The following is a 23,703-nucleotide window of genomic DNA, read 5'->3' as shown; positions in this document are numbered from 1 at the left end:
TTTTCCTCTTCACATTGATATATTTGAAAATACTAGTACATACTCTTGGGATAAATGTAAAGAAATGTTTATAATGTCATGCTATTGTAATATAGACTGATACTTAGTAGTGCCAACTTGCGAAAGTGAAAGAGGAGAGTGAAAAAGTTGGCTTAAAGCTCAACACTCAGAAAAGGAAGATCATGGCACCTGGTCCCATCACTTCCTGGGAAATAGATGGGGAAACAGTGGAAACAGTGTCAGACTTTATTTTTCTGGGCTCCAAAATCACTGCAGATGGTGACTGCAGCCATGAAATTAAAAGACGCTTACTCCTTGGAAGAAAAGTTATGACCAACCTAGATAGCATATTCAAAAGCAGAGACATTACTTTGCCAACAAAGGTCCATCTAGTCAAGGCTATCATTTTTCCAGTGGTCCTGTATGGATGTGAGAGTTGGACTGTGAAGAAAGCTGAGTGCCAAAGAATGGATGGTTTTGAACTGTGGTGTTGGAGAAGACTCTTGAGAGTCCCTTGGACTGCAAGGAGATATAACCAGTCCATTCTAAAGGAGATCAGCCCTGGGTGTCCTTTGGAAGGAATGATGCTAACACTGAAACTCCAGTACTTTGGCCACCTCATGCGAAGAGTTGACTCATTGGAAAAGACTCTGATGCTGGGAGGGATTGGGGGCAGGAGGAGAAGGGGATGACAGAGGGATGAGATGGCTGGATGGCATCACTGACTTGATGGACGTGAGTCTGAGTGAACCTCAGGAGATGGTGATGGACAGGGAGGCCTGGCGTGCTGCGATTCATGAGGTCGCAAAGAGTCGGACACGACTGAGCGACTGAACTGAACTGAAACTTGTGTTCTTCTCAATGACCAGTTGCAGAATTATGGTGAGCATGCCTATATTCAGGACCCTATTCTTGGCTTTGATACAAAAACAAACAAACAAACTAAAGAATGCTATTTCTCCCTTTATAAAAATGCGTTTAAAAATCTTGAGATCTCTCTGATTTGAAGGAAAGGATGAAGCCTAGTTAGCATTAGCAAATATGCAAGATTAAGTCAGTAGCCTCATTTAGATAGATGTAGCTAAGAATTGTTTTTGATTTTGTACGTGCCCAGCACCACCCTTTTTTGGTACACCGTTTTTCACCAGTTCCAGTAGTGTGGGCTGCCAAAATCCACACCATGGAACTCTGGGACACGTGACTAAAGCTTGACCAATCACAGTGCCCATATGCCTTGTCCTACTTGCTCTAAAGGTTAGTACCTCACCCAAACTTGGCATACCTTGGATGCTTCCATTTTGGAATCTTGAGAAAAAGAGATTTGAGATTTGGGGCCTTTACAATTAGAAAGAAATAAAATGGAGACAGGCAGTAGTCAAGCAAATAAAGCCAATCAGAGGTAAGAGGAAATGAGTGCCTTGGAGGGAGAGGACTTTAGTTGCTTCATCTCTCAGTTCTGGTGGAACAAAATTGCCCTTTTGTTTCCAGTATCTTTTCAAAATATCCTCTTTCCCCCTTAAATCTTCAAGTTAAAAAGAGTCTTGTCTAGTGAAACTGACAAGAATCCTTAACAGGATACTTGTTCTCATGTCAATGTGTTACTACTTCTAATACTCTAGGTATCTCCTTAAATATTTCATGACTTCTACAAGTAACTTTTTTTAAACAAAGCTTAGATAAGCTAAAATCTTCGCTGATAAGGCAAAGGCAATTTCAATTTTTGCTAAATGATCATAAAACCTGAATAAAGAAACATCCAAATTATAAACTGTGTATATTAGTGATGATATATTTAAATGGTGTCCATAACCTTGCTTGGAGCTTCCCTGGTGGCTCAGTGGTAAAGAATCTGCGAGCAATGTGGGAGATCAGGGTTCCATTCCTGGATAAGAAGGATATTCTGAAAAAGGGAATGGCAATCCACTCCACTTGCCTGGAGAATTCCATGGACAGAGGAGCCTGGTGAGCTACAGTCCATGGAGTCACAAAAAGTCAGACACAACTGAGAGACTAACACGCGCGTGCGTGCGCACACACACACAACCTTGCTTGGATCCTGGCCCCAACTTGCAATATTATGTATTTTTCTCTCTACTTTTCAAATCAAACTCATTGGCTTACTCCATCCCCTTGAAATCAGATTTTGCAGGCTCCTGGCTTTCCTCCAAAAGTCTTTCATTGTTTCACAAGCCATCCTTGTTTTCAATTCATCCTTCTTTATCCACTGTGTAAACTAGGTGGACCTGAATACTTAGAAAAAATCAAAAAGCATTTGGTTGTTATTAGAGTAAGGATAGCTGACTCACACATGTAAAGCATTAAAGAAACCTTACAAATGTTTAAGTGACTTTTTTTTCTGTTGTTGTTTGGGGCTGTGGGGCATTTAACCACATCCTGCCAAGCACACAACACTTGAGCGTCTCTCTTAATTACCAGGTATAGTCTTAGGCTAATAAAACAAACAAGGACAATATTTTTATTTTCTTTACCCAGTATTTTTATTGATTTATTTAAATGTAACATACTATACACTGTTCAGCCTTTTGGGAGGTAGGAGGAGGGAGGGAATCTATATCTTTATGAGGAGTCTCCTTGAAATCAACATTCAGATGGATACACATTTGTGGCTGATGCACCTTGACATTGTAGCCAGGGCTCACACTTCCTACAGAGGCAGAGCTACCAAAATCATGATTAAAAAAAAAAAAAAAAAAAACATTCAGGACTGGAGCCGCTTTTCCTTCAGTAGCACAATCCAGCTGCAAGGGGGGACCATATTTCTACCTCAATATCAAGCAAAGATGCCATTTTAAATGCAGGAGAATCTAATTACTCTTTACCAAACTGTTTCTATCTTTTTTTCTGTCCATGTGTTTATTCTGGGGGTGAGACAGGAGAGAGGTAAAGGAGATGTTTTCTATTTTTGGCTTCTGCAAGCTTTGATACATTTTGCTAGAAGCTGTTTTAGTGTTTTGAGTACTAGGATGATGACTGTTTACACATAGTCTCTTGGTAATCTAAATGGTTATGTGAAATACGAATCCAGTTTGTGCCCTATTTGCTGTTACCATGGTCATCTAATACTATATTTGTCTCACCAAACATTTAATTTTGGTTGCGGGTGGTCCATGTTCATGTGTCAGGTGCAATTATTATTTTAAAATAAAACAACAAAGATAATCTAGTTCTCATAGGAATGCATTACAGTATAGCTTTCAGACTCAGTTACCAATTAAATTTTAACATACAGATTCCAACCACAAAATTAAACATTTTTAGAATCCCATTTGTCAAAAAGCAAGTTGGAAGCCAAGTACCATAAAATGCAAGTTTATCATAAGCCAAAACATTCTGCCTCAAATGCATTTCCTTTGAAATCCCAACTTTTTTAAGGAATGAGAAAAATATGATCTTTAATGGAATTACTTTATGGGAAAGTTTCTTAATAAAGCTAATTTTTCAATAACGGATTAACTGGAAGTGCTGGTTAAGCATTGACACAATTGAGTTATTAGAGAAGATGATAAAACACCAGACTTTCTAGAGCTTAAACTTTAGTAAAAAGACACATTTAGTAAGTCTTTCCTTTGTACCAAAATACTGTGTCAAATAATAAAAATAAACAGACCTTTTCAAAACAAGAAATATTAAGATAAAACTGCAGTATCAGTATAATCTTATAGTTATCACTTAAAGTATTTAGAACAAATAGTATTTGTCTACACTTTTAAAAATCACTACAGACACTGCAAATAAGGTTTAAGTATTTATTTAGTGGAATACAATGTGATGATGACTGGTATGCTTTTCTGTACTGTTTTCTATACCTGCTCTAACAAAATGAATTTCAATAAGGTTACATTATGGAACCTTCCAAAGCTCTTAAAATTTACAGAAAATAAGTTTTATTTGGTTTTGCAAAGACTAGATGATACCATTTGAACAAATTTCAGCATATAGTTACACATATACCAGGATATATTTGCTCAGTTTAAGCCCCTGTGGGGGAGGGGGGTTGCACTTCATACCAAATTCCTTGACAGTTCCTGTGGGGAGATACACTATGTGAGACTTGTAAAGTGTTCTTATATAGGCAGACAGCCTCTTCATCATTTACCACTGTGACATGTGGCAAAAAATCATTAGTAAATAATGAGCCTATGCTACTAAAATGTATTTGACAAATAATTTTCTTTCTTTTACTGTACTTTTGGAGGCCCACTGATTGATTAAAAGAGAAGAATTTGGTTTTTGGGTCTATTGCTTAGGAAAGGAAGCCTTAGGAGTGATGTATGTTTGTAAATGATGGCAGATATCTCTCACTCAGGCTATGTCGTAGTATTGTCATGTTTATTGTTGATGGTTCTTATGGCAGAAGTGCAGATGAAGTCAACAGACAGCACGTGGGGCACTCACACTCTTTCCCCAATTTTATCTCCTATTCTTGAAGTGTTTGCCAAGTTTTAAAACACTTTGTCATGAATATGCATGTGGTGTGCTAAAGAAAAAGAAAAGGTAAAACAGAGAGCAGCTGCTGAGGATACTCTTTAAAATCCCAAAAGATATTTAACATCCTATTAAATAAATAACTTAGAAGGAAATAGAAAAGGATGAAGGCAGAATGCACAAGCATACCATTACTATTTGTTTGGTTAGAACAGTTTTACACTACCATGTTTATATTTTTTAATCCTATCCGATTCTTCCATGACGTCACGCGCAAAGCTCCTTTGGTTGTGCATATGATATGACCCAAGTGCTTTCCAGTAAATGCTTGCATGTCTTACTGCTCATTGAATCATTAGGCTTGAATGAGCAATGAATGTCTTTGATATGAGTTCGTATTCCATAAATAACTTTCCCGAAGATCATTCAACAGATTGTTCCTTGTCCTTTAAGTTCTATCTCAGAGGATAAAAACAAAAACATAAACAAAAACTTGACCCCAAAACTCAGCCACAATATTGTTCACTTGGGAATAAATTCCATCCATTTGATCTGCTTATATTGTGATCACAAGGCAGGACACAGAACTAAGAGAACATCATATGTCAGTAGAGAGTACAAAAACCTTCAAAGGCTTCCTTTCTTTCAAGCAAGCAGACATTTGCAATGTGTCTTTGCCTTGTGACTGTCTTCACAAAGAATACCAAGTATGCCTCATAAAGAGCCTTTGGTTATACTGCATCTGCAAACATGGCCTTCTATGAGTGTACCACCATCGGAAGAAAATGAGCTGAGGTGTTTTTCCTTCGTGTTTTCTGTCCTCTTCTAGGAGCTCCTTTTCCATTCAATGCCACATACATCTGCCTCCCATTGTGCTGCCAGTTAAAAGATGCATAGGTATTGTATCCGTTTTCCTCTATCCTCTCCTTCAGCTTACAGTCATTATTAAATTCCTTCTGCAAGGGAAGAAGAAAATCTTTTATTCCTGTGGTGATGACACTTGGTTCCATTTTACACAAACCATCCAGAGAACTCCACTTCCTGGGTTTTATTTGCTTTTGTCATCTGGACATAAGTTGTGTGCTTATACAAATCATCAACAACAGAAGAGTAAACCAAAAGGACAAAACATTCTACATTAGAAGGCACACGATTTGCTTTCATCGATCATCATAACCACATTTGGGGCCCTTTTAAGGAGCTGATGTGCTCTGAGTATGACATGTTCAAGTGCCTAGAATGATTACTAAGAAACAAGCATTCTAGTAACAATGTTTATGATGAATGAATAATAAAGAATGTTATTATCGTCCTTTTTTTTTCAGAGTAATAATTGAGGTTCCATGGGAAAAACAGAATTAGAGGGAAAAGGTGGGCTTATCAAGTTTGCAAATTTTATTTACCTATAAATCCACAATAAATATACATATATTGTTAAGAAAGCAGATCTTAAAACCATAATAGCTCTAGATAAACAAGAGACCCTGGGAGTGAGGGATATCCTTCTCTTTTCCAAATACCAGATTTCTCAATTTTGTAAATTATTGATAATTTTCCATAACTTAGAATTTTGACCAATTTTACTCTGAGGTTTAGGAATAGTTGAACAGTAGGACATGAGACAACCTTGCTTTGTGAATTCCTGTGTCAGAGAAACTACAAATCTGGTGACTAGCACAGCTTACATAGTATAAATCTGAAGACTTGAACCCTGAGAAATTCCACTTTATAGCCATAGTCCTTTGGCTTCATTTCAAATGGCAAAGTTTTTTTAAGGGGATCTTTTGTGACAAAGATTGATATCTCAGTCATTTTAGAAATCTGGATTGTAGAAATCCAGATTTTCTCTCAGGAGGGAATAGCAAAAAGGAGATACCTTACTAATTTCCAAACTCTGACTTCAGAAATATTCCTTTTCCTTTATACCCAAACTAAAGCAGTTAAAAAGGAACTGGGGCTTTTTTCCTTCTGGATCTATCTTCTCTATGAAAACCAAGGGCATCTATATCTATATATATATGGAGACTATAGGCATCTTTCAGTTGAAACCTCTACTGTGCAGTTCAGTATTTCTCACTTCAGGACTTTTGGAAATTTTGACTATGTGCATATTTAAATAATTCAAGTTTTCTGCAGAGTAGATCCTAATTTTGAACATTATCAGAACCATAATGAGCAGGTATAGTTTAATGTTATCAGTTTAAGCTTTGTTTTCTGGAATCTATCCTCTATGCTTCTCCTCTATAAAGAATATTTAAATGTAATGTTCAAGTGATGACTTATTTGGCTGAAAGTAGGAAGAAAAGGTAAATTATTAAAGGTAATGATTTTAACATAGCAAAAATTTATGCATTAGAGATGATCTGAATTCTTAATTTATTTTTTCTCTTAATTCATCCTAGTCTGTCTGAAACTATATGCATTTAAAAGCAAAGAGGATTTTTTTACATGAGCAATTGTATTTTTTCAATAAAGAAGGTATAGTTTAGAGACTATGGAAGAATTTATATTTGAAATGGAGCTATATATAAAAAAGTATGAATGGATGCTAAATTTATTTTTCCTTAAAATTAATTTATTGATAAATGTTTCTGAAAGTGAATTACACTTGTATCAGACTCCTTATCTCTGGTGTTTAGATTATTGAATAGTTAGACTATTGGTCAAATTTTTCTATCAGAATCTCTGGAGGAGACCTAGGAATCTATAGTTGTTTACAGCATTTAGGTGAATAATAAATATTAAAGGTTTTAAAAAAATCTAGGCTAGAGCAAGGTCTCAAAAGTAGAGTTTTGATAGTTTAAAAAAGATTTTTAGATTTTCTCAGGATTACCTGGGAAATTTCTTCAGTTTTTAAACCATGCCCTATAAGCACTTATTCTATATAGTTCAGTTTTATAAACTATCAGTATTTACTTAAGTCCATTAGTCAGGAGAAAACTCGATATACAATATAATACAATTGACACATTGATCAGAAGGCAAATAATGAAAATATAAGGGAGATATATGTTTCCCAAAAGGGAGTCAGGGACAATATTTAAGAGAATAGAATTTATAGAGTTGGTTTAATCAATCACTTTGGGCTTTTACCTAATTGCTATTTTCAAGAAGGCTATGGAATCAGTGGAAATTATCTGGAAAAAATATAGAGGGATTACAAGAGTTGTTACCTGATGAAAAGTGAAAATGAAAGTTAGTTGCTCAGTCATGTCTGACTCTTTGCAACCTTAGGGACTGTCGCCTGCCAGGCTCTTCTGTCCATACAGAATTATATAGAACGTGTACTCATGAATAATTCTGGTAGCTCCTAGTCCTATTCTGCCCTGAATAAGATATTGAATATTAGTAGATTTTTAATTTAGTTTTGAACAAGCCATACTTTTTTTACTCTTCCTGGTGGTAATGCAAAATAGAAAAAACAGCACACAATGGTTAGAGAAAGAGCTCATTTCTGAGACAGGCTAGAAGTGGAGTGTGTTAGCTGTGATGAGTTGAACTACTTGGAGAGGTAGTTAGGCTTATGCATTGTACTATCTGTTTATTGTATGGTTCCAAGTGCTAAAGAAATCATGTGGGACAAGGCAAACCTTGTCCTCTCAAATTTCACAATCTACTCTGAGAAGACAGTCAACAACAAGCACATTATTGAGAGAAATATCTGATAACTGCCATTGGAGATCATTAAAATGGTATGATGTGATAGAAAGCAACTGGGCATCTATGTTAGAAATAGAGAATGAAACAAGTCACAGGCCTTAGAGCTCAAGAAGAGGCATAGACTCAGAGCATAAGCTGTGGTGGAACAGAAGAAAAAGTGGGGGAATGGAAGGAAAAGTATTAAATATTTTCATGACATGTGAGAGTTTCCATTTTTCCTTGATGTCACTTTTTAAAAGTATGCTGCTGCTAAGTCGCTTCAGTCGTGTCCGACTCTGTGCGACCCCATAGATGGCAGCCCACCAGGCTCCCCCGTCCCTGGGATTCTCCAGGCAAGAACACTGGAGTGGGTTGCCATTTCCTTCTCCAATGCATGAAAGTGAAAAGTGAAAGGGAAGTCGCTCAGTTGTGTCCGACTCTTAGCGACCCCATGGACTGCAGCCTATCAGGCTCCTCCGTCCATGGGATTTTCCAGGCAAGAGTACTGGAGTGGGGTGCCATTGCCTTCTCCGTTTAAAAGTATACTTTATCAATTAAAAATCATTTCAACCTTTTATTGCAATTAAAAATTTTACATGTCTCTCGCAATCTAAATTTTTATTAGCTTTTACTTTAAAGCATTGGTTTTGACTGTGTATTAGTATGTCTTCAAAGAATATATACCTGGACCTCTTGCTCAGTAATTCTGATATAGTAGATTAAGGAGGGAAGGGACCTCTGCATGTTTATTGAAAAGAAAAACAAGAATATCTCCAAAGTGGTTATGCTATGAACCCCCAAATGGAGCCTTATGGACTTAAGCCTTATAGCCTTAAGATTAATGGACTAAATGGTCCATTAGTCTTCTAGGTTCAGTAGTAGAAGCTACATACAATGGAAAAAATTAACTAAAATTTTTCTGACCCATTCACCCAAAAAGCGTTTAATCAAAGAAATTGACCCAAAGTATGCCTGATTCTCCAATTATAAATGGGTTTTACAGGAATGAAATACAAAGCTATTGTATATCCAGATCAATGACAGGACCAATTTCCAATGATTCTCAAATTGGGGGTACCAATTGGTAAAACATGGAAACTCGTTAGAAATGCAAAGTCTTACAGACTTAACTGAATCAGAAAATCTGGGAAAGTGTTTTAACAAATCCACCAGGTGATTCTGACACTCAAGTTTGAGAGCTGCTGGCCCTAGGCAGGCACTGCAGTCATCCTTATACTAACCAACAAAATAAGTTTATTTACACATTTTAAAGTGATATTCCCTGATACTTGCTATGGACCACAGAGGGTGTATGTACCCAAAGCACTGCCTGGGTAATAGCTCCATCAGTGAATTAATAATTATTGTTCAGATAAATAAAATTCTGAAGTTGATTAACAGCACAGAAAATTATGAATTTCTTGATGTATCTCTCCATTTCAGATTTTAACAGAATACAAAACACTTATGCCCCTATATTGTCTCTTGCTATAATACACAAACATACATAGCATGTGGTTTTCTGCTCAATCCAAGATCTTTATTTTCAATGATTCTTCAAGTTGTCTGCAGCAACCACGGCAATTTGGCCAAATGCTTCCGTGAGAGTCTGACTGGTTAGCTCAGAACATTAAGAATATTAGCATTCAAAACTTTGACTGATATGAGTGCCAGCCTGTGTGGTAGGCTAATGAGTGAACCACAGAGGAGATTATAGAGTTGGAAGAGCTGCCTTGCCAGCCCTTGAAACTCTTGGTGACCAGCCCTTTGTGGTTCTATTTACTAGCAACAGAATGATAACAAAGCTATTTAATGTCTGGGGAAACATTGCAAAACTATGGTAATAATTTACTGAACTGGATTTTTCAATTAAAAGCAGAATACTTACCGAGCCATAGAGTTTCCCCTTCTTGTTCATGGCTAAATAATAGTTGCTGTTAATGGCTTTCACAGCAACAACTCCGATTTCCACTGAAGTTATCTCCAGGATACCTAAAACATACAATTTAAAAAGGCTGAACTTAAAGAGTCACATATACTTAATTGAAAGAAATAAAGGTCAGAAGAAGCTATTGTTCATTTTTAATGGTTCCAAAATCAAAAAGATGGGGGTGGGGTAGGGTGGGAAACACACCTTTTTCACTATGCCTAAAAACACAGTCACTATATGAGGAAAAAAATAGTCTTTAAATGAATTCCCCTGCATTTTACTCGGAGCATAGAGGGGAAAATATTGTTTTAATTAAAATACTTCCTTTGCTAACTCTGCATTTTCAACCCTATAAATATTGAAACAACTCTACTCATCTTAGCCTAGATTTTACAAAAAAATTATCAGAGCACACATCTGTACTATGGTATTAAACTAAATCTATAGCATATGTCAATAATATGTCAGATTTACTTCAATCTGTAAAAACACTGGTAAGCTATTTCTTCTTTGTAGGACTCAGATAAACTAAATCTCTTGGCTGCATTTAACTGATAAATTTATTTTTGGCAAATGTATTGACATTCGAAAATATAGAGAGACTAATCCCAATGTCCACATTGTCTTTAAAATAACAGAACTGCTAGTCTGGGTTGGGAGAGAATCCATCAATTCTTTTGAAAGCTTTAGTTTCTTTTTTTCTTGGAAAGAATGAAAAACTAAGGGAACGGGGAACTGACAGATAAGAGATCTTTTCTCCTAATACACAAGTTTTGGTTAGTGCATCTAAAGATAATTTCCTCTGAAAAGTTGGTAGGTAAACTATCTACTGAAAATGCCGCCATAGCTTAGGTAAAGAGACCCCAGGTACTATACCTGGTTCTTATTTTTGCACTCTTGGGAAAGCTGTCTCAGGGAAGAGAAGTACACTGTGATTAGCAAAGGCCTCTGAGTCCAGACTGCATCTGAAGCCTAGCTTTGCACTTATCAGTGAATGGCCACAGGAGAAGTCACTCAACTGCCTATGTCTCAATTCCATTTGTAAAATGAGCAGCATATTAGTACCTCCTTTCTAGTTTTATGAGGATTAAATGAGAGTACATATAAAACAATTAGAAATTGCCTAGAGCTCAGTGCTTTCTTAATTATTATGAGAGGAAAGTTTTCCTCTAACAGTCACAGAGTTTGAAACGTCTTCTTCAACAGGCTATGTAAATCCTGAATAAGACACACAAATTCCCACTGGCTTAGCCTATAAAATCAGAAAGCTGATATAAGTTAGCATTTATCCTGTACTTCCTATCATTAGAAACACCATCCTAAATGTGGTCAGCATATTGTGTGGTTATACTTTGCCCAAAAAGGAAGAGTGTCCTTTAGACACGGACACCTTTTTTTCTTTCTTCACATGCTCACAAGCCATGTTATGGCCAGTAGAAGGGCTTTCATGCCCCAGAGCAAAGCTGACATCACTAGAGAGACTTGGGCCAGACTACATGCCATAGACCATTCTGTTCTTATATCCTATAGGAAACCTGTGACCTAACACAGCACACCTCCTCATTAATAGAGTTAAGACAGATCTCTTTTGGCAAGCTCAAACAAGGAAAGAGTGTGAAGAGTGAGGGAGACAGTATCTGCACTTTTGTTCTGTTTTGCTTTATTGAAGTGTAGTTGATTTACAATGTCATGTTATATTCAAGTATTCAGCAAAGCAATTCATATACATATGGTGTTGCAAAGAGTCAGATCTGACTTAGCAACTGAACAACAACAACATATATGCATATATGTGTGTGTGTGTGTTTCAGATTCTTTTCCATTATAGGTTATTTTGGGCTTCCCTGGTAGGTCAGACAGTAAAGAATCTGCCTGCAATGCAGCAGACTCAGGTTTGGGAAGATCCCCTGGAGAAGGAAATAACTACACATGTACATGTGTGTCTTTCAGTTTCTTTTCCATTGGAGGTTATTACAAGATATTAAATCAGTATCTGTATTTTTGATATCCCATTCCTTATGCTAGTAGTTGTCCTCAAGGGACAAACACATATATTTATTTGCACATGTTAAAAAGTACTTTTTTTTTAAATTTCTTTAATTTTCACAATGGTCATCTATGGAGGTTGGATTATTCTCAATTACAGATGAAAAACTGGATGATGATACTGAGGTTTTATAACTTACACACAAGGTGAGTAAGTGGCATAGGTCAATTATGAGGGACCCAGTACCTATCTCCTCTCACTTTCAGATTGTTTTCGTCTCTGTCTCTGACTGTGTTGCCTCTTCATCATATTTCTTGCTTCTTTCCTGTTCCCACAAGGGAATTCTGCTGGAAAACCAACTGACAAAATGACTCATCAAGATAATAGTCTTTAACAACTTAATAATGTGCTTTTCCTCCCAAGGATTTGGCATGCCATGGACGATGATGTCTGAGTCTCAGGGAAGGAAATCTAATGTGCTTTATTTATGTCATAAGCAGAGGGTATAAAACAAGGCAATGATAGGAATCTGGGGCAAATATTTAGGCTGATATTTGTTTTACCTGCCAAAAAAGGCAAGGAAGTACTATCAGTAAATTATATGATAAGCCCTATGTATGCTTTTTAACTGGAAATTGTTAGAATGAAAAAGGTTGATTTCAGCAAAGAATTAGAGATTTTTAAATGAGAACAAGTAGAATCACTACAGATGGTGACTGCAGCCATGAAATCAAAAGACGCTTACGCCTTGGAAGAAAAGTTATGACCAACCTAGATAGCATATTCAAAAGCAGAGACATTACTTTGCCAACTAAGGTCCGTCTAGTCAAGGCTATGGTTTTTCCTGTGGTCATGTATGGATGTGAGAGTTGGACTGTGAAGAAAGCTAAGTGCTGAAGAATTGATGCTTTTGAACTGTGGTGTTGGAGAAGATTCTTGAGAGTCCCTTGGACTGCAAGGAGATCCAACCAGTCCATTCTGAAGGAGATCAGCCCTGAGATTTCTTTGAAAGGAATGATGCTAAAGCTGAAACTCCAGTACTTTGGCCACCTCACGTGAAGAGTTGACTCATTGGAAAAGACCCTGATGCTGGGAGGGATTGGGGGCAGGAGGAGAAGGGGATGACAGAGGATGAGATGGCTGGATGGCATCACTCACTCGATGGACGTGAGTCTGGGTGAACTCCGGGAGTTGGTGATGGACAGGGAGGCCTGGTGTGCTGCGATTCATGAGGTCGCAAAGAGTTGGACACGACTGAGCTACTGAACTGAACTGAACTGACTGAACAGACTGAGTTGGCAGAAGCAAAAATGTTTTGGTGAAATAAATATTGGCAAATCCTCGACTGATTATTTCTGAGAGTGCACTGCACATGGTAGATTGTATTTATGCTCAGAAACTCTTGATTTCTTTCTGTTTTGCACAAAATAGGAACACAATAGTCAAAGAAAATTCATCAATCAGTTAACCATTTTTCTTACTCTATAATCAGTTAGGGCAAGCTTGAAAAGCTTCAGTATGCTTCAAAATACAAAGAGGAAGACCTGGATGATTTAAGTTCTTTTGAGTTCTGAAAATGAACTTTTGGATACATCATATATCAGTAAGTCAGAATTCGATAATTTTGTGGGTAAAGGACAGTTCAGTTCAGTTCACTGCTCAGTCATGTTCAACTCTTTGTGACCCCATGGACTGCAGCATGCCAAGCTTCCTTGTCTATCACCAATTTCCGGAGTTTACTCAAACTCATGTCCATTGAGCTGGTGATGCCATCCAACCATCTCATCCTCTGTCATCCCCTTCTCCTCCCACCTTCAATCTTTCCCAGCATCAGGGTCTTTTCAAATGTGCCAGTTCTTCGCATCAGGTGGCCAAAGTATTGGAGTTTCAGCTTCAGCATCAGTCCTTCCAATGAATATTCAGGACAGATCTCCTTTAGGATGGACTGGTTGGATCTTCTTGAAGGCCAAGGGACTCTCAAGAGTCTTCTCCAACACCACAGTTCAAAAGCTTCAAGTCTTTGGTGCTCAGCTTCCTTTATAGTCCAACTCTCACATCCATACATGATTACTGGAAAAACCACAGCCTTGACTAGCAGACCTTTGTTGGCAAAGTAATGTCTCTGCTTTTGAATATGCTATCTAGGTTGGTCATAACTTTCCTTTCAAGGAGTAAGCGTCTTTTAATTTCATGGCTGCAATCACCATCTGCAGTGATTTTGGAGTCCCTGAAAATAAATTCTGTCACTGTTATCATTGCTTCCCCATCTATTTGCCGTGAAGTGATGGGACCAGATACCATGATCTTAGTTTTCTGAATGTTGAGCTTTAAGTCAATTTTTTTCACTCTCTTTCACTTTCGTCAAGAGGCTCTTTAGTTCTTCTTCACTTTCTGCCATCAGGGTGGTGTCATCTGCATATCTGAGGTTATTGATATTTCTCCTGGCAATCTTGATTCCAGTTTGTGCTTAAAGGACAATGACTTGTTATGAATTTCTTTGAATGTGCGAGTGACTTTCTAAACTTTCAAGTCTAAAGGACTTGTCTATTTTTTTAAGAAATAATCTCTCCCATATTCTCTGTTCTTTGTTAAGGATGATCAAGTTTGCCTACAAAATACTTTTGGAAAGTATGTTTCAGAGTTGTTGCATTAATAACTTATAGTTCTACATGTGTATGCTTTAATGCAAAATTGAATGCCAATTGGACAGCCTCCTAGGGGAAAGTGAGAAACAAGGCAGGAAGTTGTAAGAAGTAAGGGTGGGGAGTTGTCAGAGTCAAGGTACCAACCATCTTCTACTGACACTAAGGATTCTGGCAAATAGGAAATATTTTATCTACAAATATGTAACAGTTTAAAGAACATATTAGAAAAAGCTAATTTTAAAGCAAATTCCTTTAAGTAAATAATAGCAACATATGATTTACTTTGAGTGATATGTGAAATCTTAATAAAGTTTGATAATCTAATAAGAGTTATTGTGACAAAAAAATTCTCTCCTATTAATTGGTAAATTCTACCTAATGATGCAGCATCACTGTAGTAATGGGGAGGATTCTGAAAACTGATGAACTCCAAATGGAAATAATCTGGACACCCTAATTTTCATGTAAATCAGTTTTTTTTTTAACTGTTCAGTTCAGTTCAGTTCAGTCGCTCAGTCGTGTCTGACTCTTTGCAACCCCATGAATAGCAGCACACCAGGCCTCCCTGTCCATCACCAACTCCTGGAGTTCACTCAGACTCACGTCCATCGAGTCGGTGATGCCATCCAGCCACCTCATCCTCTGTCGTCCCCTTCTCCTCCTGCCCCCAATCCCTCCCAGCATCAGAGTCTTTTCCAATGAGTCAACTCTTCGCATGAGGTGCCCAAAGTACTGAGTTTCAGCTTTAGCATCATTCCTTCCAAAGAAATCCCAGGGCTGATCTCCTTCAGAATGGACTGGTTGGATCTCCTTGCAGTCCAAGGGACTCTCAAGAATCTTCTCCAACATCACAGTTCAAAAGCATCAATTCTTCGACGCTCAGCCTTCTTCACAGTCCAACTCTCACATCCATACATGACCACAGGAAAAACCATAGCCTTGACTAGATGGACCTTTGTTGGCAAAGTAATGTCTCTGCTTTTGAATATGCTATCTAGGTTGGTCATAACTTTCCTTCCAAGGAGTAAGCATCTTTTAATTTCATGGCTGCAGCCACCATCTGTAGTGATTTTGGGGCCCAAAAAAATAAAGTCTGACACTGTTTCCACTGTTTCCCCATCTATTTGCCATGAAGTGATGGGACCAGATACCATGATCTTTGTTTTCTTAATGTTGAACTTTAAGCCAACTTTTTCACTCTCCACTTTCACTTTCATCAAGAGGCTTTTTAGTTCTTTTCACTTTCTGCCATAAGGGTGGTGTCTGCGTAGGGCAAGAATTATGTTTTGATGAGTCACTGAGTTGTCAATCTCAGGATGCAGCCATTCAGAAACATTATTCCCAGTTTCTGTCTCTCATCCATCTCCAGAAAAGAAGCATCTAACCTGTTTTTTTCTCCAGCAATTACACTGGACCAAGACTACTCTTTTTGGTCCATGATAAAAACAAGCTATTGGCGTAGATGGTAACTTTCTCTTTAAATAACTTTTCATGGTTATAACAGGAAAAGGAATGTAAAAGTGATTTATTGATAACAGAATGGATATATACAAGGGGGCAGTGAAATGCAAAAAAATGGATGCAAAATCTGATTATCCTCTCCTGGATAGACAGAACTTGCATATTTAAATCACTCCTGGAGATTATTTGAGTAAATTAATTCCGCTAGAATGTTCAGTTCAGTTCAGTCTCTCAGTCCTGTCCGAGTCTTTGCAACCCCATGGACTGTATCATGCCAGGCTTCCGTGTCCATCACTAACTCCTGGAGCTTGCTCAAAACTCATGTCCATTGAGTTGGTGATGCCATCCAACCATCTTATCCTCTGCTAGCATGTACTAAGTGAGCATCCATGTGCAGGGCTTGTGATAGCTGTCACTATGGAGGATTAAAAGACAGATGAGACACAATCTTTACCTGCAAGGAGTTTAAAAACTGGTTAGGATAAAGACAGGAAAAATTTAAGTAATTAGAACATAAAGTAAATATGTTAAGTGATCTATTAGAGATAAAATATGCTGCCATGGTTTTTAGTAAAGAAGTCATCCTGAAGAAGATGGTTGGTATTTGAGATGAACCTTTCAGTGGGTAGGATTTTAATAGGTGGGAACTGAGAAGTTGAGGGGAACATTTTAGGGGGAGAAAAGTGAATGAGTGATGAAAGGCATGGAGGAACGGAAAGAGCTCAGTGCGTACCTGAGCCTCTGTGGGCTTTCCCCACTGATTGCACTTTGTGGGGGACACTCAGTACATGTAAGGGTTCTGCTTGAGTAGAAGTGATGCTCTCCTGGATGAGGAAAGGATTTTTCAAAAAATGATTTGTGAAATGTGGAAGCAGCTCAATAAATGTCAGACTTATGAATTCAGAATTAGTCATGTATAATTTTTTTCTAAACATTTTAACGCAAAATAGATCATAATGCTGTATATGTAGTTTGACAGTTTTAGTCAGTGTGCTGAAACATGTCATGATTAGTATGTTACACAAATCCCATCCTCTCTAAACTAAATCTGTCTCTTTCTTTCCCATGAATTGTTCAGTGGCCCAGACAGATCTATTATATCCTACTACAGAAAGACTTATAGACCTCCTTGGCTTGATATCACGTTTATACTGTATATATCTGAGATTATGGGCCATACCCAATAGCATGGGCCTAACTGGCTAAAAATATGGTATTCAGTTTAGGGATCACTCTGGGTCTATCTCCTTAATTGTGTATCTTACTCAAAGAATTATAGCAGTCATAGTGATCTTTTTTAAAAAAATTATTAGAAAAGTATATAGTTCATAATATATGTTCAATATGTATTTATTGAATGAACAAATAAATCATAAGTGGTTAGTCCAGTACTGGCTGAGTAGAGAAAAACTGGGTATTTATTAAATATATTTTTTCTTTGACAGTAATCTTTGTAAAATCTTGAGATGAATTAGTAATTCCATATCCAAATAAAATGAAAATAAAAGTTAGAGGATGTGCCAAAATGTATGCTTCAAAGGAAAAGTTGGCAAATTATAAAATATAAATGTTTAATATTACTTTTAAGCAAATTATAACAAAGTCAACAATCAAGGTTGTTATATATCTATTTAGATACTTTTCTCCATATTCTAGCAAACACTTGATTATTAGATTTCAAAAGTATTTTAGACAAGCATACCATTTAGTCTGCACAAAGGGATTCACTTCCATATAGAATAATTTTCTTGATAACTTTATTAGAAAAAAACTTGGCCCCTGTATCTTCATGTTCTTTCATTTCCTTCATATATGGAGATTGTGTGTGTGTGTGTGTGTATGCGTGCTCAGTCCTGTCTGATTCTTTGAGACCCTGTGGACTGTAGCCTGCCAGGCTCCTCTTCCATGGGATTCTCCACGCAAGAATATTGGAGTGGGTTGCCATGCCCTTCTCCAGGTGATCTTTCTGACCCAGGGATTGAACCTGAGTCTCTTATGTCTCCTGCATTGGCAGGCAGGTTCTTTACCACTAGTGCCACGCCAGGCAGTGAACACTGGATAGATATTTACTGTCTGCTGAGTCAGAATGGTGCCAAGTCAACTAGTTTTCTACACCTGTAGTTCTAAAGCTTGAGGATATGCACCAGAATCATTTGGAAGTCTTGTTTAAACACAGATGTTTTGGATTTTTGATTTGGTAGATCTGGAGTAGGACCAGAAAATTTAAATTTCTAGCAATTTCTCAGGCAGTGTTGATTTTGCTGGTCCCAGGACCACACCGTGTTCTATATACTACATTCAGAGACAGAGCAGGACTCTGGTATTAAAAAAAAAAAAAAAAAATTGATAGAAACACATGCAGAGAAACAAAATTGTAAAATAATGGTAACAACTTAACATCAAAGCAAATTGTTAAAGAATGAGGAAAGAAGTACTGGGTTTTTCTTTTGCTTGTTTTTGATAGGTGTGGGATTCAATGTCTGCATAAGTGAGATAATGTGGATTCAGAGTTTACAAACAAATATAGTATACTGTTGTCTGTGGTCAGTTTTTTTACTTATAATAACGTTATTAGCAGAATCTTTGTTTTCTTCTCCTCAATAAGGGTATGGAATGCTGGTGGAAACTTAAGTGCCTTCAACTATTCCTAAAGAAGTATTTTATAGGCATTTTCATAGGGTAATTGTGTTGACATTGGACACTTTAAGAATTAAATGATTGTATTGTTGCCTTAAAATTATGCTGATGGCCATGAAATTGTTACAGATCTGTAGGGATCCCCTTGATCTCCCACCAATAATCTCACTACCTTTAAAGGGATGATACCAGAGTGGGCTGCTCATTGATCTAAAGCTGGTCCACCTTGTACTATTATAGACTGTGGCTGTCTTTTCAGCATAATGCAATAGAGATATTTAGTTTATCAGCCACAGTTCTTTCAGATACCCTTGACATTCTTTTAGAATTGCAGACAGAAACAGGACCTACATTAGCAGAAAATCCTTACCATCCCTATATAATACAATGAGATATACCTTTGCCAATTTACTACAACACACAATGACCTTTTACATTCTCACCTGGTACTTCAAGTCAGAGGCTAAACTCAGTGACTAGCTTGGTCTGATTGATGAGTATGGTGGCAAATTCTAAAACATTTGTCAATTTAAAGCTATATTTTAATTGACATATGCTGTAATTTAACCACCGTCACTGACCTAACATTAAAAGTATCAAAAATAATACAATCTAGAGACTTTATTCCCTAGTTATAAACAAATGTTAAAGTGTACTAAAGATTCATTTCATTATGGTATTTGTATTACAAATGAAACATGACTCTGAAGTTTTCCATATTGATCATAAGTCAATAAATATTTGCAGATGACCATCTAATGTGGCTCTTCATGACACTGTGCTAGATCAATAGACTTAGTAAACTTAAAATTTTCTACGTTTTTTCCTCACTAGCAGAGTTTTTTTGGCTGTTCTTTCAACTTTATTGAATTGTATCAGGACATAGATAATTATTAATATTTTGTGTTTTCAGATATTACCTTCTGTGTTCTTAGGGTAGATCTATAATGATATAAATTACATGTTTCTAAGGATAAGAATTTATTTGAAATTCTTGAGTATTGTCCATAGTAAATACTGATATAAATTAAACTAATTTGCAATATGAGAAAAAATAGTACGCCTAATTTTGCATGAAATAAAGACCTAGAAAACTTTGTGTGCCCCTTGCTCTACTTCCAACTGCCAGTAATCCTGGAAAAAGAACACTGGAAATACTTACATGTTTGAGTCATTTGCTGTGACCCAAGATAATTGACATTGGATCCCATTTTACAGTGGAATAAACGGTGGGAAATGGCATAAAACAGAAAGAGTTTAGAAAGGGAGGCTGAAGATACTCTCAGGAAAATCCAGCACAATTCATTTGATTGGTAGGTAATAAGGCCAAAATAAGGCAAAGAGTAAATATGGAAAATATTTCTTTTTGAAAGGTAAACTTTATTTCTCTGTCAGAAAATATATATAAAGTTTTATAAAGCTATATATTTATTTTTTTCTTTTCCCCCATTTCGTTTAGTAAACTAATTCTTCAAAAAAAACTCTAAAGTGTTAGAATTCCTGATTTCTTGCCTGGGCATCCAATCACATCCTACTTTGGCCCTACTCTATCATGTCTCCTACATTTCACATTTTGGGGAAAAGCCTGAGGGAAACCTCATGTGGTTTATGTCTCTTCACTGAGCATTACAGGGAAGGAAAGTCTGTTATTCTGTGCATAAATGTTGGTCTAAATACCAACCATATGAAAATAAAGGACAAAAACTGCAATCTTACTGCTGCTGGATAAATCTACAGACAATGCAAAATAATACTAGAAACATGTTATGTACTAGAAAAGGCCAGCCAACTCCCTAAATCAGATCTATTACAATAAGGAGGCTTTGGTAAGCATGTCAAATGTGATATTCCCTTCTCCTACCTCCCAGATGAATCATCATAGATTATTCTGAGAAATATTTTTGGTTCAAACAAAACTTCTGATTAAAGATTTTAAAGCCTCAAAATTGGCTAAAATTAATAAATAAGAAAGCTTCATGTCATTTATTTTTGTGAGGAAAGTTCAGGTCATTTAAGGCTTAAGAAAAAGCTAGGTCTTAGTAAATTGTAGAGTCAGAGAAGAGTTTGATGAAATCTAGAGATTGTCTGGTTTATCTCTTTCCCTTCTGTAATAGATGACACTGGGGGACCTAGGGATATCCAGGGACTTATCCAAGCACCTCTAAAAGATTACTTAGAGCCTGAAATAAATAGTTAGTACATGTTCTTTCTACTACAACATGAGGCTCCTATAAACATTTAAAAACTGTTGGCAGCCAGGCAAAAGTTTTCTATCTACTTAATGTTTTATAGACTAATTTATCTTGGTCATTACACAGAAACAATTCATTCTAGTTGAGCTTGACCACTGCATTTTATTTATAAAGTAAGAAAAAATTTAAAAGCCAACATAAAGGATTAGAGGAATTGTTCCATGATATATTTTGCCAAATGATCACCATGTCAATATAGATAATTACTCTAAAGTTATTCCTATAAAATGTCTATCACATTTACTAAATTTAATACTTTTCTTTAATACACTAAATGTAATATCTAAATATCTTTTTTCGTCAATTTAACAAAAAGAATAAAATGGTTAGTAGAGCACATCTTAATGTTGGATTTCTAGTAAGAAATAGTCTTACTTGATGCATTGAAGTGTTCACAAATTAGCTAAGAATAAATAGCCCTGAGTAGCTTAAGCTACTTACTGTACAACAAGTTTTAGAGTTCAAGCTCATGGCTCACTTTGAACATGTATTTTGTAAATTAATAAAGCTTTTGCATGATATGGAATAGTATATAATGTTTCTTTATTCTTTCAAAGATTCCTCCCACAGTTACTTAGATAGTGGATAGTTATAATACTAAGAAATACAAACATGACTATTTAGTATGTACATTTTATTTGATTATGCAAAAAACATTTTACCTATTTATATATACTTGTCAAATTAAAACATTGTTTCATTTGTCATATATAAAATTATGCGTATCTGTAACTCATCATATTGCAATAAAGAATTCTGGCTTCTGCTGAAAAGGGAAAGTTTAATCAAGATACTCAGGAAAGGTCATGGTTCTCTGGACTTTAACCAAAAGGATTGATTTATTTTGGTCATACACTAAGGTGGTGGCGGTGGTGGTTTAGTTACGTCGTGTGTGACTCTTGTGACCCCATGGACTGTAGCCTGCCAGGCTCCTCTGTCCATGGGGTTCTCCAGGCAAGAATACTGGAGTGGGTTGCTAATTCCTTCTCCATGTACTAAGGTAGAAGTGATTTTATCTCCAAAGTTCATGAAAATGCCCTGTTATTTTCCACACAACTGGCAATTATGTAAAGTTTAAAAATAAAATAAAATTAAAAAAAAATTACAAAAAAAACAAAAACAAAAACAAAACAAAACAAAAAAAAAACAGGTTTCTCTCAGGTTGGAAATAGAGGAAGACAGCGTCACACATTCATTTCCAGTCACTGGTAATGCACACAGCCAGTATTTTGCAGAGTGCATTGGAAGGAATACTTTCATAGAAATCAATATAAGGGGTTTCCTTGGTACTTAAAAAGAGTATTTGGAGACAGTATAAAAATAAAAATGAGCATAAAAGTTAGACAGAACATGGGAAAAGCAACATTGGACTAGGAAGAGATGTTTTAAGAACAGATATACCTTAACCATGTTGAGGAGTAGATTATTACTCCTTTAGTGAGATGCATCTGATAATTGATATTAGAACCCAACATATATCCTTTCTTATTCTTTGTATTTATACATGGAAAATGAAATATTATGTAAGGTTTTTTAAACTCTACTTTTATTGTTTCACTGTCTTAAGTTAACAGACTATCTATAAAGGTATTACTAGACAGGATAAATTTTACCTGACACATGATTTATGTTTTCCCATGGTTGACAAAGACCAGGGATTATCTTAATATACATCTTATTTTAAAACCAATGCTTAAATTGGTTTAAAATAGTATACTTTTGAGAAGGAACACACACCCTTTAAATGAAAACACTATCTGATCCAAGTTTGAAAGTGAAAATTGTCAGATAAGAGAACATTAAATGTAGGTGCTGGTCCCAAATAATCAGCAGGACCTTGTAAGAGTTTTAAAAAATGTCGAGAGGCAAATAAGTGAACTAATATATAATGTGTGTATGTATAATATATATGCATTTCAGACAAGTGTTCTTTCTTAATCATCTTGATGCACGTAAACCGTTCTGAATGAAGCACACCGAATGTTCAGTATTTAAGCGCAGATGATAGCTTGTAAGTACTTAAGTTTTCATGCATATAAGATATGCTTTCTTGTATCCAGATTACAGGAGACAAAAAAAGAGAAAATCAAAACTAAAAGTTAACAGAGAAAAACCACTGAATTAAAATTATTGTACTGACTTGATTTTGTATATCTTGCATTAAAATACATATCCAAACCATGTTAATTGCAAGTAGCTCATTTTATTCAATTAAATTTTATCCCAAATTGTTAAAATCTTTAAAAAACTGGAAAAAATATTCAAATAAAAGTTAACTTAAATTTCTTTGTAGGGACTTCCCTGGTGGTCCAATGGTTAAGACTCTGCATTGCCAATGCAGGGGGGATGGGTCTTTGGTCAGGGAACTAAGATTCCACATGCTGCAAGGTGTGGCCAAAACTTGAAAAAAATAAATTAGGGGTACATTTTTTTTAAAAAAAAAAAAACCTTCTTTGTAGTATCCTTCAGTTCAGCTAGATAAAATTCAATATATTGTAGTTTGAAGAACTGTTTCTACTTGTGTTTGTTTGTTGAAATCTGAAAGCATTTCCCCCAAAATAAAGACTCATGATATTATTTAATTCATATACTCAATTGCAAGGAAGCATTTGAATGGATTTGCTCAATTCTGACTAACTTGTTTTGTCAAATAATTATTAAATTCAACAGAAATAAAATAATTTATAAAATTTGTGGTGAGTAAAA

The 23,703-nt window shown here is 36.1% G+C and overlaps 1 protein-coding gene across 1 annotated transcript in view; it reads right to left on the bottom strand.

Annotated features, from left to right (window-relative positions):
* Positions 1–2,520: 2,520 nt before the first annotated feature.
* FGF10 (fibroblast growth factor 10) overlaps positions 2,521–23,703 on the bottom strand; it is a 95,685-nt gene continuing 74,502 nt past the window's right edge. Inside the window, exons 2-3 of the mRNA XM_055554900.1 lie at positions 9,974–10,077; positions 2,521–5,402 (exon numbers count right to left, since the gene is read on the bottom strand). Coding sequence (XP_055410875.1) covers positions 5,205–5,402; positions 9,974–10,077 — 302 coding nt within the window. The 3' untranslated portion in view covers positions 2,521–5,204. The remainder of the gene's footprint in view (positions 5,403–9,973; positions 10,078–23,703) is intronic.

Source organism: Bubalus kerabau, chromosome 18, assembly GCF_029407905.1.
Source record: "Bubalus kerabau isolate K-KA32 ecotype Philippines breed swamp buffalo chromosome 18, PCC_UOA_SB_1v2, whole genome shotgun sequence".
In the NCBI taxonomy this organism is placed as follows: Eukaryota; Metazoa; Chordata; class Mammalia; order Artiodactyla; family Bovidae; genus Bubalus; species Bubalus kerabau.
This window is presented reverse-complemented; position numbering and strand designations above follow the sequence as displayed.